Genomic DNA, 16435 nt, shown 5'->3' on the forward strand with positions numbered 1-16435 from the left:
TTTATGTTGTACGTCAATGATCTGGATAATGGCTCCATGGCCAAGTTTGTGGACGATAGGAAGATAAGGTGGAGGGGCAGGTAGTGTTGGAGAAGCAGAGAGACTACAGAAGGACTTGGGCAGATCAGGAGAATGGGCAAAGAAGTGGCAGATGAAACACAGTACCAGTCACGCACTTTGGTAGAAGAAACAACAGTGTAGACTGTTTTCTAAATGGAGAGAAAACTCAAAAATCTGAGGAGCAAAAGGACTTGTGAACCAGTTTGCGGGAATCCCTGAAGTTTCATTTCCATGTTGAGTTGGTGGTGAGGAGGCAAATGTGATGTTGACATTCATTTCAAGAGGACTAGAATATAAAAGCAAGGATGTAATGTTGGGACTTTATAAAGCACTGGTGAGGCCTCACTTGGAATATTGTGAGTGGTTTTGGGCCCTTTATGTAAGAAGAAAGGCGCTGATATTGGAGAGGGTCCAGGAGTTCAGAGTTCAATTCTGATGTCCTCTATAAGGAGTTTGTACGCTCTCCCCGTGACTGCATGGGTTTCCTCCCACAGTCCAAAGTCGTGCTGGTTGGGAGGTTAATTGGACACGGTAAACTGTCCCGTGGTTAGGCTAGCGTTAATTCCGGGGCTGCTGGGTGGCGTGATTCAAAGCTTAACTCACAGATAAGCAGTTCAGACCTGTGGTGAAGCTTGTACCAGAGATCACAGGGAACGAGAAGTGGGCAGGGCATTGTAACTTTTACAGAGGAACCCACACAAGTCGCTGCAGGAACTCAGCAGGTTAGGCAGCACCTGTGGAAACGGACAAACAGACGGCATTCCGGGCCGAGACCCTCCTTTGGGCGGGAGGGGGAGGAGGACAAGCTGGCAGCTGATGGGTGAGGCTGACATGAGGAGCTGGGAGTAGATAGGTGAAAGAGGTAAAGGAGGAACCTGACGTGAAAGGTCATGGACCGAGGGTCGTAACCTGGGGTCCGTGGACCCCTCGGCTATCGGTAATGGTCGATGGCATCAAGCAGGTTGAGAAACGCCTAGACTGGCAGCGAGGCGGTGGAGAGCCAGAGGGAGGAAGGTGATGGGCTCTTCGCCAAAGTGGGGAGGGGAAAGAAAAGAGGTTGTGGGGTCGGGGAGGCTGGTGTACACCAAAAACCGGACGTTGTCACGAAGCTTTGAAAGCCACTCAATCTCTGCTGCATCACCTCGAACCATCTTATAGGTCTGAAGTACCGTGGCACTTTCGGGGTGACCCTGTATAACGTTCCTCACGACTATACCACACCAGACTGCCAGGACCAGGGGGTGGCACAGAGGGTAGGACCCTCCTCCTTCTCCCCCCGCTCCTCACTACCTCCCAGCTCCAGCCAGCTCGGTTCCATTCTCGCTGTGTGGCGTTTGTTTGTTCGCCCCTGAGACAGTGTGGGTCGTCCCAGGTCTCAAACACGAGCAGGGTCGTTAGGTCGCGCGTGTAGATGTGGAGGTGGAAGAGGAGGTCAGTGGTTCCCTGTCAGTTGGTCCATGTCAGGGAGAAGGTCGAGACTGGTGTAGGTGTCCGTTTGATAGCACAGATTTGGTGGAGAGAAAGGCCAGAGAATTCATTTATTGAGATACAGCGTGGAATTCTTTCTGCCTAGCAACCTGTGACTTAATCCTAGTCCAATCACGGGACAATTTACAGTGACCAATTCACCTACCAACTGGTCCGTCTTTGGGCTGTGGGAGGAAACCGGAGCACACGAGGGAAACCCACGCGGTCACAGGGAGAACGTACAAACTCCTTACAGACAGCGGTGGGAAATGAACCCCCGTCGCTGGCACGGTAAAGCGTTTGCGCTTCCCGCCACGCCACCATGACGCAGCGAGGTATTAAACCTATCGAAAGAAAGGTTGCTTCATAACTTTCAGGGAGAATTAAGCAAGGAAGACGGTCAACGTTTGCAGCAGAATGTGGCAGGCTGGAAAAACGGGCTAAACAACGGCAGAAGGGATTTAGTGCCGACAAGTGTGAGGTGTTGCATTTTGTCAGAGAGAGAACAGGCCCTTCGGCCCATCTAGTTTTGGGAGGACCAACCAGGGAAGGTCTTGCTTGGTGAGTGGTAGGGCACTGAAGAGTGTGGTAGAACAACGGGATCTAATTTACAGATTCAAAACTCCTTGAAAGTAGCGTCACAGGTGGAGAGGCTCATAAAGAAAACTTCTGACACAATGGCCTTTTTTTGTAATTTATTTTTTATTGAATTTCATCATCAAACAAACATTTCCATAAGATGTATTTCAGACACAGTACATATAGATCATATAATCATATTTGTCAGAAATCTCCACATAATATTTATCTGAGGTATGCAGTTATAGAAAGGAGAGGAAAGAAAGAACAATCGAAAGAAGAAAACTATGTACAGAGTAGGGAGTGATCTTTTTTTAAACAACATATTCATTGACTTTTGAGAATAAAATCAGGTCTATGAGGTGTTATGTAGTTAAACCATATTTCCCAGTATGAATAATGTTCCAACTTATGATTAACAGATGCTGTTATCTTCTCCATTTTGTAAATGTCCATTGTAATTTCCATCCATACATTTAAAGTTGGGCTCTCCTGTGATAATTATTTCCTGGTAAGGGTCTTTTTACCAGCCACCAGCAGTATAGTCATTAAATACTTATCTCTTTTCAAGTTCAAAGTATTGAGTACAGGAGATGGGATGTTATGCTGACATTGTATAAGACGTTGGTGAGGCCAGATTTGGACCACTGTGCACAGTTGTGGTCACCTCCCCAGAGGAAGGTATCAGTAAGATTGAAAGAGTGCAGAGAAAACTTACAAGGATGTTGCTGGGTCTTGAGGACCTGAGTTATCGGGAAATGTTGACTAGGTTAGACTTTATTCCCTGGAGTGGAGGAGATTGAGGAGAGATTTTATGAGGGGTACAGCTAGTTGTAAATGCAAGCAAGGCACTGACAGGGCCATTAATTCTCAAGTCAACCTCTGCTCCACTGGGTGAGGATGGCAGTGGTTCAGCTCTCTCAGTGGGTGCTGAGAAATCAGGACACTAATAGTGAAACTCCCTCCATAGGGTGTTAGCCTACAGGCTGCACAGCTGCAACAACCTGTCACAGATGACGGGGTCTCCATCACCCCAGCAATCCAATTGCCAATCGCAGCAGTCCCCACTGACCACCAGCTCCGTGACTGTGAGCATTGGGCAGGCTGCTCTTCGGCACAATTCACTCTGTGATCATCAGACATTCATCAGACAATGACTTCAGTAACACACTGGGGCAGGCTGTTGGCTAACTGGCCCTCCACCATCTTACGTAGACAGAATCACTCCATATCTGACCCTGGGAGTGTGGAGGGAGCTTCACTCTGTGTCTGACCCCGGGAGTGTGTAGAGGGAGTTTCACTCTGTGTCTGACCCCGGGAGTGTGTGATGGGACGGTGTGGAGGGAGCTTCACTCTGTGTCTGACCCCAGGAGTGTGTGACGGGACGGTGTGGAGGGAGATTCACTCTGTGTCTGATCCCGGGAGTGTGTGATGGGACAGTGTGGAGGGAGCTTCACTCTGTGTCTGATCCCGGGAGTGTGTGATGGGACGGTGTGGAGGGAGCTTCACTCTGTGTCTGATCCCGGGAGTGTGTGATGGGACGGTGTGGAGGGAGTTTCACTCTGTGTCTGACCCCGGGAGTGTGTGATGGGACGGTGTGGAGGGAGTGTGTGATGGGACAGTGTGGAGGGAGATTCACTCTGTGATCCCGGGAGTGTGCGATGGCCTATTTCAGCGTCTCTCTCGGTGTCTGTTCTGATTCACACAGAGACACCTTCATCCTGTCGCTGGTGAACAGCGGCACCAGTTTTTTTGCGGGCCTGGTTGTCTTTTCGATCCTGGGATTCATGGCGGAGGAGCAGGGAGTGGACATCTCCCAGGTGGCTGAGTCAGGTAAGGAAGGTCATTGAGGGAACTGACGGCAGGGAGGCCCCGTGTCCCTCACTGACCTCAGCACCATCCCCTGTCTGAGCTCCTCTGTCCCTGGGGGCCTGGGGGCTGGTATTCAGGACTGAGGCAGGAAGAGACTGAATAGTTAATGGTTCAGGGTGCGCTGAGGGTCCAGGGTTTAGTGCGAGGCTGTGTAAGGATTTTGGTTGGCCGAATGGCCTCTCCTGTTCCCTCATGGAATCCTTCCCGGGGGGCGGCCGCAAACCGAGAGGGTAAACGTCGTCACAGAATACGCCCTGACCCAGGAGCCGTGTATGTAGTAGCCCGTCATGGTCTAGTTCCGGGGCGGCGGGGTAGATTTTACATTGTCTGGGGGGCTTCTGTGTTTCGTTGTGGCAATGCACTGGCCCTCCACTCTGTCCCGGTAACGTGCGCTCCGCTCCGTGTCGGTAACGAGATCTGCACCGTCCCGGTAACGTGCGCTCTGGTCCATCCCGGGAACAGGGTCCGCACCGTCCCGGTAACGTGCGCTCCGCTCCGTCCCGGTAACATGCGCTCTGGTCCATCCCGGGAACAGGGTCCGCACCGTCCCGGTAACGTGCGCTCTGGTCCATCCCGGGAACAGGGTCCGCACCGTCCCGGTAACGTGCGCTCTGGTCCATCCCGGGAACAGGGTCCGCACCGTCCCGGTAACGTGCGCTCCGCTCCGTCCCGGTAACATGCGCTCTGGTCCATCCCGGGAACAGGGTCCGCACCGTCCCGGTAACGTGCGCTCCGCTTCGTGTCGGTAACGAGGTCTGCACCGTCCCGGTAACGTGCGCTCTGGTCCATCCCGGGAACAGGGTCCGCACCGTCCCGGTAACGTGCGCTCCGCTCCGTGTCGGTAACGAGGTCCACACCGTCCCGGTAACGTGCGCTCTGTTCCATCCTAGGGCCCGGCCTGGCCTTCATTGCCTACCCGAAAGCTGTAACCCTCATGCCGCTGCCTCAGGTGTGGGCCGCACTCTTCTTCATTATGCTGCTCTTCCTCGGCCTCGGCAGCCAGGTACCGAGTGGGCGGGGGGCAGAACGGGGAGCAGCGAATAGAGACAGCGGGGAGGGGGGAGGGGGGAAGGGGAGAGGACGGGGGAAGAAGGGGAGAGTTGAAGAGGGGAGGGGAGGGGGAAGAGAGGAGGGGAGAGGGAGGAGGGGAGGGTGGGAAGGGAGGAGGGGGAGAGGGAAGAGGAGGGAGGGGGAAGAGGGAAGAGAGGTGGGAGGGAGGGGGGGAAGAGAGGCGGGAGGGAGGAAGGGGGAAGAGAGGAGGTGGTGGAGGGGGGTAGAGGGGAGGGAGGGGGAGGGAAACAGGAAGTGGTGGAGGGGGGTAGAGAGGAGGGAGGGGGAGGGAAAGAGGAGGGGGAGGGGAAGAGGGAGGGAGGGGGTGGAGGGGAATAAACAGTAGAATTCAGTCCATCTGCCTCTCAGGGACAGTCCTGTCCGCATCTCCCAACCCTGATCATATTTCAATCAATGTTCTTCTCCCCATCTGTGGACCCCTCCTCAATTCCATGACCCCGTCAACTCCCCTCCCCATCTTGCGACCCTCCCCTGGCCCCTACACCTCTTCTGATCTGTGACCCCCTCCAACGCCATCTCTGTGACCCTCCACAGGACCCTAAACCCCTCCCTGTCTCTGTGACCCCCCTCAGGCCCCTAAACCCCTCCCCATCTCTGTGACCCCCTCCCTCCCCATCTCTGCCCCCTCCAGCCGCTGTACAGAGAAAGGGAGCCCACTGAAGATTATAGTGTACGGGCCGAGCGAGGGGCTGTCTTGTTCACGTTCTGGCCTGCTTGTCGCCCCCAGTTTGTGGGTGTGGAGGGATTCATCACCGGGATTCTCGACCTGCTGCCCGCCAAGTCCTCCTGCCGCTACCAGAGGGAAGTTTTAGTGGCCGTCGTCATCACCATTAGCTTCGTCATCGACCTCTCCATGGTCACCCAGGTGAGCCTCGGCACCTCACACCTTCCACTCTCACCTCAGGTCTCTCTGTGCCTCCCTCCCTCTCCTCTTGGGCCTCAGTGCGTTGCACTAGTCCAACCAGCTACCTACGGGCTGTGGGAGGGGCAGAGAGGGGGCAGTGCTGCGCTGGAGGGAGCTCTAAGACCATAAGACACAGGAGCAGAATTAGACTCTTTGGCCAATTAAGTCTGCTGCACCGTTTCATAATGACTGAACCGATTCCTTCTCAACCCCAGTCTCTTGCCTTCTCCCAGTATCCCTTCATACCCTGAATCCATCAACCTCTGCCTTAAACCTACCCAAAAAAGACCTGGCCTCCACAGCTGTCTGCGGAAATGAATTCCACAGATTCACCACTCTCTGGCTAAAGAAATTCCTCATCATCTCCATTCTAAATGGACATCCCTCTATTCCGCATCTGTGCCCTCTGGTCCTGGACTCCCCCACACAGGAAACATCCTCTGTACATCCACTCTATCGAGGCCTTTTAACGTTCGATAGGTTTCAATGAAAATCCCCCTCTCATTCTTCTGAATACCAGCGAGTACAGGCCCAGAGCCATCAATCGGTAATCATAAGGTAATCTTTTCAATCTCTGGACCCTCTCCAATGCCAGCACATTCTTTCCTAGATATGGGGCCCAAAACTGCTCACCATACTCCAAGTGAGGCCTCACCAGTGCTTTATGAAGTCTCAACATTATATCCTTGCTTTTATATTCTAGTCCTCTCAAAAGTAATGCTAACATTGCATTTGCCTTCCTCAGCACTGACTGAACCAGCAAATTAACCTAAGGGAGTCCTCATGGAGTCCTCGAATCCCCTCAAGTTCCCTTTGTACCTCAAATTTTTGAATTTCTCTCTATTTAGAAAATAGGCAACCTTTTCATTTCTTGTAACAAAGTGCATGATACACTTCCCAACACTGTATTCCATCTGCCACTTCTTTGCACATTCTCCTAATCTGTCCAAGTCCTTCAGTAGCCCCTCTATTTCCTCAACACTACCTGCCCCTCCACCTATCTTCGTATTATCTGCAAACTTGGCCACAAAGCCATCAATTCTGTCATCCAAATCATTGAGATACAATAAAAATGAAGTGGTCCCAACACAGACCCCTGTGGAAAACTGTAGAAAAGGTCTCCTTTATTTCCACTCTTTGCCTGCTGCCAATCAGCCAATATTCTATCCATGTTAGTATCTTTTCTGCAACATCACGGGTTCTTAACTTGTTAAGCAGCCTCATGTGAAACACCTTGTCAAAATCCTTCTGAAAATCCAAGTACTCTATTCTGCAATTGCCCTTTGTCTATTCTGCTTGAATTCCAACAGATCTGTCATGCAAGATTTTCCCTAAAGGAAACTATGCTGACTGCAGCCTGTTTTTACCATGTGCCTCCAAGTACTCCAAAACCTCATAGGAAATAGGATCAGGAGTAGGCAACCTGACCCGTCGAGCCTCCTCTGCCATTCAATAAGATCATGGCTGATCTGGCCATGGACTCATCTTCACCTACCTGCCTTTTCCCCATAAATCTCAATTCCCCTACTATGCAAAAATCTATCCAACTGTGTTTTAAATATATTTAGTGAGGTACCCTCCACTGCTTCATTGGGCAGAGAATTCCACAGATTCTACACTCTTTAGGAAAAGCAGTTCCTCCTCATCTCCATTCTAAATTTACTCCCACAGATCTTGAGGCTAGTTCTAGTCTCACCTACCAGTGGAAACAATTTTCCTGTCTCTATCTTATCTATCCCTGTCATAATTTTATGTTTCTATAAGATCTCTCACCCTTCTCAATTCCAGTGAGTACAGTCCCAGGTGATTCAGTCTCCCCTCATCTCTGGAATCAACCTGGTGAACCTCCTCTGGACTGCCTCCAAAACCAGTATATCCGTCTTCAAGTAAGGAGACCAGAACTGCACGCAGTACTCCAGGTGCGGCCTCACCAGTACCCTGTGCAGCTGCAGCATAACCTCCCTGCTCTTCAATTCAATCCTTCTAGCAATGAAGGCCAGCATTCCATTTGCCTTTTTGATAGCCGGCTACACCTGCAAACCAACCTTTTGTGATTCATGCACGAGCTCTCCCAAGTCCCCCTCCACTTCAATAATCCAATCTTCCGTTTTTCCTTCCAAAGTGGATGGCCTCTCATTAACATTGTACACCATCTGCCAGACCCTTGCCCACTCACATAACCAATCTATATCTCCCTGCAGGCTCTCTGTATCCTCTGCACAATTTGCTTTTCCACTCAATTTAGTATCATCAGCAAACTCGGATACACTACATCGGTCCCCTCTTCCAGATTGTTAATGTAGATCATGAACAGTTGTAGGCCCAGCACCAACACCTGCAGCACACCGCTCACCACTGAATGCCAACCAGAGAACACCAACTCTGCTTTCTACTGGTTGACCAATTCTCTAACCATGCTGATACCTCACCCCCAACTCTGTGCATCCTTATCTTATGGATATGTCTTTTATGTGGCACCTTATCTGGAAATCCATAAACAAAGTCCATCTGTTCCCCTCTATCCACTACCTTTGTTATATTCTCAAAGAACTCCAGTAAGTTTGTCAAACAGGACCTGCCTTTGCTGAATCCATGCTTCATCTGCCTGATGGATCCATTTCTTTCCAGATGCCTCGCTATTTCATCTTTAGTGATGGCTTCAAGCATTTTCCCAACCACAGATGTTAAACTAACAGCCCTATAGTTACCTGCTTTTTGCCTACATCTTTTTTTCAACGGTGACATGACATTTGCAGACTTCCAATCCACCGGGACCTGCCCAGAGTCCATAGAATTTTGGTAAATTATCACAAAGTCTCAACTACAACCTCTGTCATTTCTCTCCGTACCCTGAGATGCATTCATTCCACAGGCCCACAGGTTTGCTCAGCCCCGTCACATCCATATCATCTTTCTTTGGCATGTTAGATGTGTCCTGCTCTGTGAAAACCGACACATTCAAAGCCTTGGTCATTTCATCATTACCCAATATCAATTCCCCCTTCTCATCCTCCAAGGGACCCACGTTCACTGGCCATCCTTTCCCACTTTATATAATTATAATAACTTTTATACTTTATTGTCACCAAACAATTGATACTAGAACGTACAATCATCACAGTGATATTTGATTCTGCGCTTCCCACTCCCTGGATTACAAATCAATAGTAAATATTAAAAATTTAAATTATAAATCATAAATAGAAAATAGAAAAATGGGAAGTAAGGTAGTGCAAAAAAACCGAGAGGCAGGTCTGGATATTTGGAGGGTACGGCCCAGATCCGGGTCAGGAGCCATTCAGCAGTCTTACACAGTTGGAAAGAAGCTGTTCCCAAATCTGGCCGTACGAGTCTTCAAGCTCCTGAGCCTTCTCCCGGAGGGAAGAGGGACGAAAAGTGTGTTGGCTGGGTGGGTCGTGTCCTTGATTATCCTGGCAGCACTGCTCCAACAGCGTGCAGTGTAAAGTGAGTCCACGGACGGAAGATTGGTTTGTGTGATGTACTGCGCCATGTTCACGATCTTCTGCAGCTTCTTCCAGTCTTGGACAGGACAACTTCCACATATTTTGTGCTAGTTTATTTTCATAATCTATCTTCCCTTTCTTTATTGCTTGCTTCAGGTGAAGCCCGTCCTATTGGCGCAGCTCCCTCCTTCCCCAATACTGGTGCCAGTTCCCCATGAATTCAGATCCACTTCTGCCACACCAATCCTGAGCTATGCACTTAACTCTAATCTTAACCCAATTTGCACACGACTCGGGTAGTAATCCAGACATTACCACCTTTTCGGTTCTGCTTTTCAATTTAGTCCCTAGCTGCTCAAATTCCCTCAGCAGAACCCATTTTCTCGTTCATCCTCAACAATTGACTCCCAACATCTTCCCAACCGCTGAGGTCATATTAACTGGTCTATAACTTCCTTTCTTCTGCCTCTCTCCCCGCTTTCAGAGTGGAGTGATGTTGCAATTTTTCAGTCCTCCACAATCAATAGATTCTTGACAGATCATTATTAATGCTTCCACAAAGTCTGCAGCCACCTCTTTCAGAACTCTGGGTGTAGACCGTCTGGTCCCAGTGATTTATCTACTTCAGACCTTTCAGTTTCCCGAGAACCTTATCCCTAGTAATGGCAACCTCTCTCACTTCTGCCCCGACACTCGAATTTCTGGCATCCTGGCACTGTCTTCCAGAGTGCAGACTGATGCAAAATTCTCAAATTCATCTGCCATTTCCTTGTCCCCCATTACCACTTCTTTAGCATCATTTTCCAGTAATCCAATATCTATTCTCCCCTCTCTTTTACTCTTTATGTATCTGAAGAAACTTTTGGTATCCTCTTTAACTAGCTAGTTAACCTACATATTCCAGCTTTTCCCTCTCCGAGTTTTGTTTAAGTTGCCCTCTGTTGGTTTTTAAAAAGATTCTCAATCCTCTAACTTCCCACTAATTTTTGCTCTATTATATGTCCTCTCTTTGGCTTTTCTGCAGGATTTGACTTCTCATGTCAGCCACAGCTACATCACCCTGCCTTTAGAACAGTTCTTTGGGATGCATCTGTCCTGTACCTTCTGAATTGCTCCCAGAAAGTCCAGCCATTGCTGCTCTGCCATCATCCCTGCTAGTGTCCCTTTGCAATCAACTTTGACCAGCTCCTCTCTCATGCCTCTTTACTCCATTGTAACACCAATAGATCTTGGCTTTAGCTTCTCCCTCTCAAATTTTTAGGATGAATTCCATTTTATGATTACTGTCTCCTAAGGGTTCCTTGATCTTAAGCTCTAATCAATTCTGGTTCATCCCATCCAGAATAGTTGATTCCCCAGTGGACTTATCCACAAGCTATTCTAAAAGCCATCTCATAGGTATTCAACAAATTGAGTACCAACCTGATTTTCCCCAATCTACCTGCATATTGAAATCCCCCATGACAACCATGACATTGCCCTTTTGACATGCCTTTTCTATCCCCTGCTATAATTTGCATTTCAAGTTGGTGAGACATTAACCCATAGCTCCCTCTGCCCCTGTGGATGGGGTGTAACCCCTCAGATGGGAGGTTGGGAAACGAATCTCCCCAGAGTGAGATCTTGTTGTGCACGAGTAGGGATGTGCAGAATCAGCTTCAAATCCCAATTGGTTGACCATACCACAGCCCTAAATCCTGATTGGTTGACCACCCCACAAGCTCTAAATCCTAATTGGTTGACCACACCACAGCCCTAAATCCTGATTAGTTGACCACCCCACAACATCTGGACAGATCTCCTGGTGCCTGCAGGAATCTGGAGGTAGAGAGTTTCTGACTGGGTGGGGAAGGTACACTTATGTGTAGCATGTAGCAATGCAATGTGTTTATAGCAGGTGCTGTGTTAGTGACATCTCCTTTCCCTCTTCTCCTGCCCAGGCCGGCATGTTCATCTTCCAGCTCTTCGATTACTACTCGGCCAGTGGGATGACGCTGCTTTGGCAAGCCTTCTGGGAGTGTGTGGTGGTGGCCTGGGTGTACGGTGAGTGCCACTGACTCTCCCCTCCCTGCGCAGGAACCCACTGTGACCCATTCAGGTGTGATGGTGGTAGCCTGGGTGTACGGTGAGTGTCACTGACTCTCCCCTCCCTCTGCGCTGGGAGGAATGGGGCAGGAGCACACTGTGAGCTGTCGTAGAGATGCCGAGAGGGTGTGGGAGGGGGTTAATGATGGTGGAACTCTCCGTTGCCCACCATCCTCCCCCATCCTTAGCCGGTGTTAACCCCCATGTCTGTCCCTGCAGGTGGAGACCGATTTATGGGTGACCTGGTGTGTATGTTGGGGTACCGACCCTGTGTGATGATAAAGTGGTGCTGGTCGTTCATCACTCCTCTGATCTGCATGGTGAGGACACGGGACATCCCATGGGGGTGGGGCAGAGAGACACGGGACATCCCATGGGGGGTGGCGGTGGGGTGAGGTGAGGAGGGGTGACGGGAGGGGGCGAGACGGGGAGGGGAGAGACAGGGTGACGGGAGGGGCAGCGGGGAGATGGGGTGACTTGGGGAGGAGGGGGAGAGGCAGGGGTGACTCGGGGGGGAGGGGGCGAGACGGGGTGACTCGGGGGGGAGGAGGGGGCGAGACGGGGTGACTCGGGGGGAGGAGGGGGTGAGACGGGGTGACTCGGGGGGGGAGGAGGGGGTAAGACGGGGTGACTCGGGGGGGGAGGGGGTGAGACGGGGTGACTCGGGGGGGAGGAGGGGGCGAGATGGGGTGACTCGGGGGGAGGAGGGAGCGAGACGGGGTGACTCGGGGGGGAGGAGGGGGTGAGACAGGGTGGAGGAGGGGGTGAGATGGGAGTGACTCGGGGGGGAGGAGGAAGAGGTGAGATGGGGGAGATGGTGAGGTGGGGTGGGCATGGGGGGCATGGGGGTGGGTGGGCAGACCCTCTGTAACTGGTCCCGTCCAGCTCACTCTGTTTCCTCTCCGACTCCAGGGAATCTTCACCTTCCACCTGGTGAACTACCGGCCCCTGACGTACAACAAGACGTACACCTACCCCTGGTGGGGCGAGGCCATCGGCTGGAGTCTTGCCCTGGCCTCCATGCTCTGCATCCCCACCACCATCCTCTACAAGCTCACCCAAAGCAGGGGCTCCCTGAAAGAGGTCAGTACGGGGCAGGGAGCGAGGGGCGTCTGGGGTGGAGAGGGTGGGAGAGACACTGGTGTAGGAACAGCGGGTGGCAGGAGATGGTGAGGTCGTCTTGGACAGGGTGACAGTCCCACACTGAAGTTCTGGTCATTAAAACCGTCAGAGGTGGTGCGTAGGGGGGCTCCCTCACACGGTGGTGTGGTTAGCACAACGCTTTACAGTCCAGACAACCCGGGTTCAATTCCCACCACTGCCTGTAAGGAGTTTATACGTCCCCCCCGCCCCCGTGACTGTGTGGGCGTTATCCCACAGTCCAAAGACATCCTGGTTGGTAAGTTAATTGGTCATTGTAAATTGTCCTGTGATTCAGCTGGGGTAAATCAAGGGTTGCTATGCGGTGCGGCTCAGAAAGCTGATTCTGTGCTGCAATATCAATAAATAAATAAATTCGGAGATCCCTCCCCTTATCCTCTCAGTACCTGCAGTATTTTGCGTGCGCGTGTGGTGCTCTTTTCTGTGTAAAGAAATGGGTTGCTGTGACATTGTTGACTGACGTTGCGCATTGCTCCCCTCAGCGGTGGCGGGAGCTGACCAGGCCGGTGTGGGGGAACCATCACCTGATCTACCAGGCTGCCGAGGCAGACCTCAAGCAACCGTGCCAGGACGCCTCCTCCTCCCACGAGAAGGTGGTCATCTACGAGAGCGTGATGTGAGTGCGCACCACTCACGGTGGCGGTCCCGGATGGGACCCCCACTTCAACTCCAGTCTGGGGTCAGCCCAAGCACCCCAGGGATGGTCTTCCAGAACATTCTGCTGGTGTGTGTGTGTGTGTGTGTGTGTGTGTGTGTGTGTGTGTGTGTGTGTGTGTGTGTGTGTCTCTCTGAGGTTTCGCGGGGGAGGAGGTAGGGGTGAAGGGTGGGAGGGGCTACTGACTTTGCAAATACCATGACTGCAGAGGCCGTCTCAAAGGACAATGGGTCTATTAATGAAGGGATGCAATTTCTATGTACCCACCCCATCCAGGGGGGAGGACACTGTGACCCTCTCTGAGTGGTGGGTGTGTACACCCACTGTTCTCTGGGAATCTGTGATCGGACGGGAGGTGGGGTGAGGTGATGTTCGGTCCGAATCTGATAAAACCTGCACAGTGTGTCTGATCTCCAACCACAACCGTTTCTGCTGATTGCCAACCGAGCACTACCCTTGGCGGATTCTGAAGGCTGGGATAATTTTGGTGTCTTCCCCCTCCTCAACCCCACCCTTCATTTCAAAGTGCCTCCTCCTGAACCTCAGGCCAAATTGGTGTCCTGTGATTATTTATTATATAACATATAATTAATATGTTAAACTTTGGAAAAGACGCACTTCATGCCAGCTGTCAGCTCCTTGCTGGTTCCACTTGGACAATGCTCGCCCACCTCCTCGCACTCTGCAAACACAGTTCAACTGGCACCCCGAGACCCACCCTCAGGCAGGAGAACATTCTTCCAAATTCCTCCTTGGATTGAATTGGAGACTGTGTAAATCAGGGTAGAGAGACCGGAACCATGTTCCTGCTGCTGGGAATGGAGACAGGAACTGTGCACGGTGCTCCCGGTGTGGGTCTGACCCAGGGATAGAGAGATGGGAACTGTGCACGGTGTTCCCGGTGAGGGTCTGATCCAGGGATACGGAGACGGGAACTATGCACGGTGCTGCTGGTGTGGTCTGATCCAGGGATACGGAGACGGGAACTATGCACGGTGCTGCTGGTGTGGGTCTGACCCAGGGATACGGAGATGGGAACTGTGCACGGTGCTGCCGGTGAGGGTCTGATCCAGGGATACGGAGACGGGAACTGTGCACGGTGATCCCGGTGAGGGTCTGATCCAGGGATACGGAGACGGGAACTGTGCACGGTGCTGCCGGTGAGGGTCTGATCCAGGGATACGGAGACGGGAACTGTGCACGGTGCTCCCGGTGAGGGTCTGATCCAGGGATACGGAGACGGGAACTGTGCACGGTGCTCCCGGTGAGGGTCTGATCCAGGGATACGGAGACGGGAACTGTGCACGGTGCTCCCGGTGAGGGTCTGATCCAGGGATACGGAGACGGGAACTGTGCACGGTGCTCCCGGTGAGGGTCTGATCCAGGGATACGGAGACGGGAACTGTGCGCAGTGCTCCCGGTGTGGTCTGACCCAGTCTGTAGGAGGTGGAATTGAACGAGTTTGTACAGAGTTAATGGGGGAGGCGAGCCACCGCAGAAGTGCTCATTGTGATTGTGCCAATAACAATAGAATTGATTGTACATCAGAGTGATGTAATCACTTTAAAATAAGCACCTTAACATGATACTGTGATTAACTGCACAAGTTAACTGTGTGGTTTCTAGAGCACGTCTGAGATTTGTGAGTCTTCTGGATTTTCAGTGTGTGAATTGAAATGAATAAAATCTTTTGTCAACTGGTCTCCATGGCAATCCGGTGTCTGCTTTCGGCCTAGGCTGTGCAGCCTGTTTCACAGGGCCTGGTGCTGGACATTCACTCCTCGCACCAACTACTGCCGACCTGCCACTCTCACCCAGCCTGTGGGTGGTTTGGGTAAACACCACATCCTCCCCCCCTCCCCCCGGCCTCCCCGACTTGTCCATTCTCAGCTCCAACTTGAAGCATTCGGGCCGGAAAGACTCCTGATGTTGAGGGGCAGGGTGGAAGGGGGTACTGGTAGAAGGTGGCAGGGAGAGAGAGGGCTCCCAAGAACTGGCCACTGCCTCATCAGCCTCAAAGTCCTCGCTCACTCCCCAGAGGCCAGGGATGGAGGACGGGCAGGAGTGAGGGGGCTACTGCCCACCCCTTGGTCAGAGGCCCCAGAGAGAAGCAGTGAGATTTAGATGTTGTCCAATGAGACTCTCCATCACCGGTTCAAACCCAGGTGGTGGTGGCTGTGATTTTACTGTCCTGACAAACAGGCTCCTATTGAGGGTGCCCAGGAGGGGAGAGGCCCCCTCAGCCAGTGTCTCAGGAGCATTCAGTGTCATCATTGGACCCACGCTGGGCCGAGAAACCTCACCCCACGCAGGCCTCAAGCTGAGACTGGCACAAAGGCAGTTGCCAGGGAAGAAGCTCTCAGGCATAGCCTGGCACCTACCCTGCTCGGGGTGGGGGGGGGGGGCGGAGCTGCATTGTGCTCACAGTCAACCGCTGGCTCCAGGCTAACCACAGCCCAACAGGGGCCCCCCTCAGCCTGGCACAGGAACAAGGCCCCTTCATCCACTGTATCAGTGCCAACCACAATGCCAAACTAAACCTTCCCTCCAGTCTGTCTCACCTAAACACTGCTGTTGTATGTTTCTGCCACCACCTCTGGCAACCCATTCGAGGTACCTTGGGTAAAAACAGACCTTACTGCAGCACAGTACAAGTCCTTCAGCCCAAAATCTTGTGCCAACCTTCTGATCTACTCTGTGATCAATCTAACCCTTCCCTCCTAGACCAGTCAGTCGGTGGGTGCTGGGTGCCGTCCCGAATCTGAGGTTGGCGGCTATGCACCTCCATCTTCTTCAATCTTCCAATAGCATCGAGTACAGCCTCTCCTCCAGTTTGTTCTTGCTGGCCGCCTTGGCACCTAGACCAGACCACTGTGTAAAAACACTGGACACATCCCCTAAATTTTCCTTCACTCAGCATAAACCAGGGTTTCCCAATCTGGGGTCCACGACCCTTCACTTAATGGTAGAGGTCCATGGCATTAAAAAGGGTAGGAACTCCTGCCTTAAACTGATGCCTTCTGGTATTAGCCATCTCTGCCCTGGCTGTCCACTCAATCTGTGCCTCCTATCATCAAGTCATCTCACATCCTCCTTTGCTCCAAAGAGACAAGTTCT

General features: G+C 51.9%; 1 protein-coding gene across 1 annotated transcript in view; it reads left to right on the forward strand.

Annotated features, from left to right (window-relative positions):
* Window positions 1-15014, forward strand: part of LOC140190261 (creatine transporter-like) — a 33352-nt gene extending 18338 nt beyond the window's left edge. Inside the window, exons 7-13 of the mRNA XM_072246838.1 lie at window positions 3815-3939; window positions 4869-4981; window positions 5777-5914; window positions 11358-11460; window positions 11722-11822; window positions 12415-12585; window positions 13146-15014. Coding sequence (XP_072102939.1) covers window positions 3815-3939; window positions 4869-4981; window positions 5777-5914; window positions 11358-11460; window positions 11722-11822; window positions 12415-12585; window positions 13146-13283 — 889 coding nt within the window. The 3' untranslated portion in view covers window positions 13284-15014. The remainder of the gene's footprint in view (window positions 1-3814; window positions 3940-4868; window positions 4982-5776; window positions 5915-11357; window positions 11461-11721; window positions 11823-12414; window positions 12586-13145) is intronic.
* Window positions 15015-16435: the final 1421 nt, after the last annotated feature.

Source organism: Mobula birostris, chromosome 29 (assembly GCF_030028105.1).
Source record: "Mobula birostris isolate sMobBir1 chromosome 29, sMobBir1.hap1, whole genome shotgun sequence".
In the NCBI taxonomy this organism is placed as follows: domain Eukaryota; kingdom Metazoa; phylum Chordata; class Chondrichthyes; order Myliobatiformes; family Myliobatidae; genus Mobula; species Mobula birostris.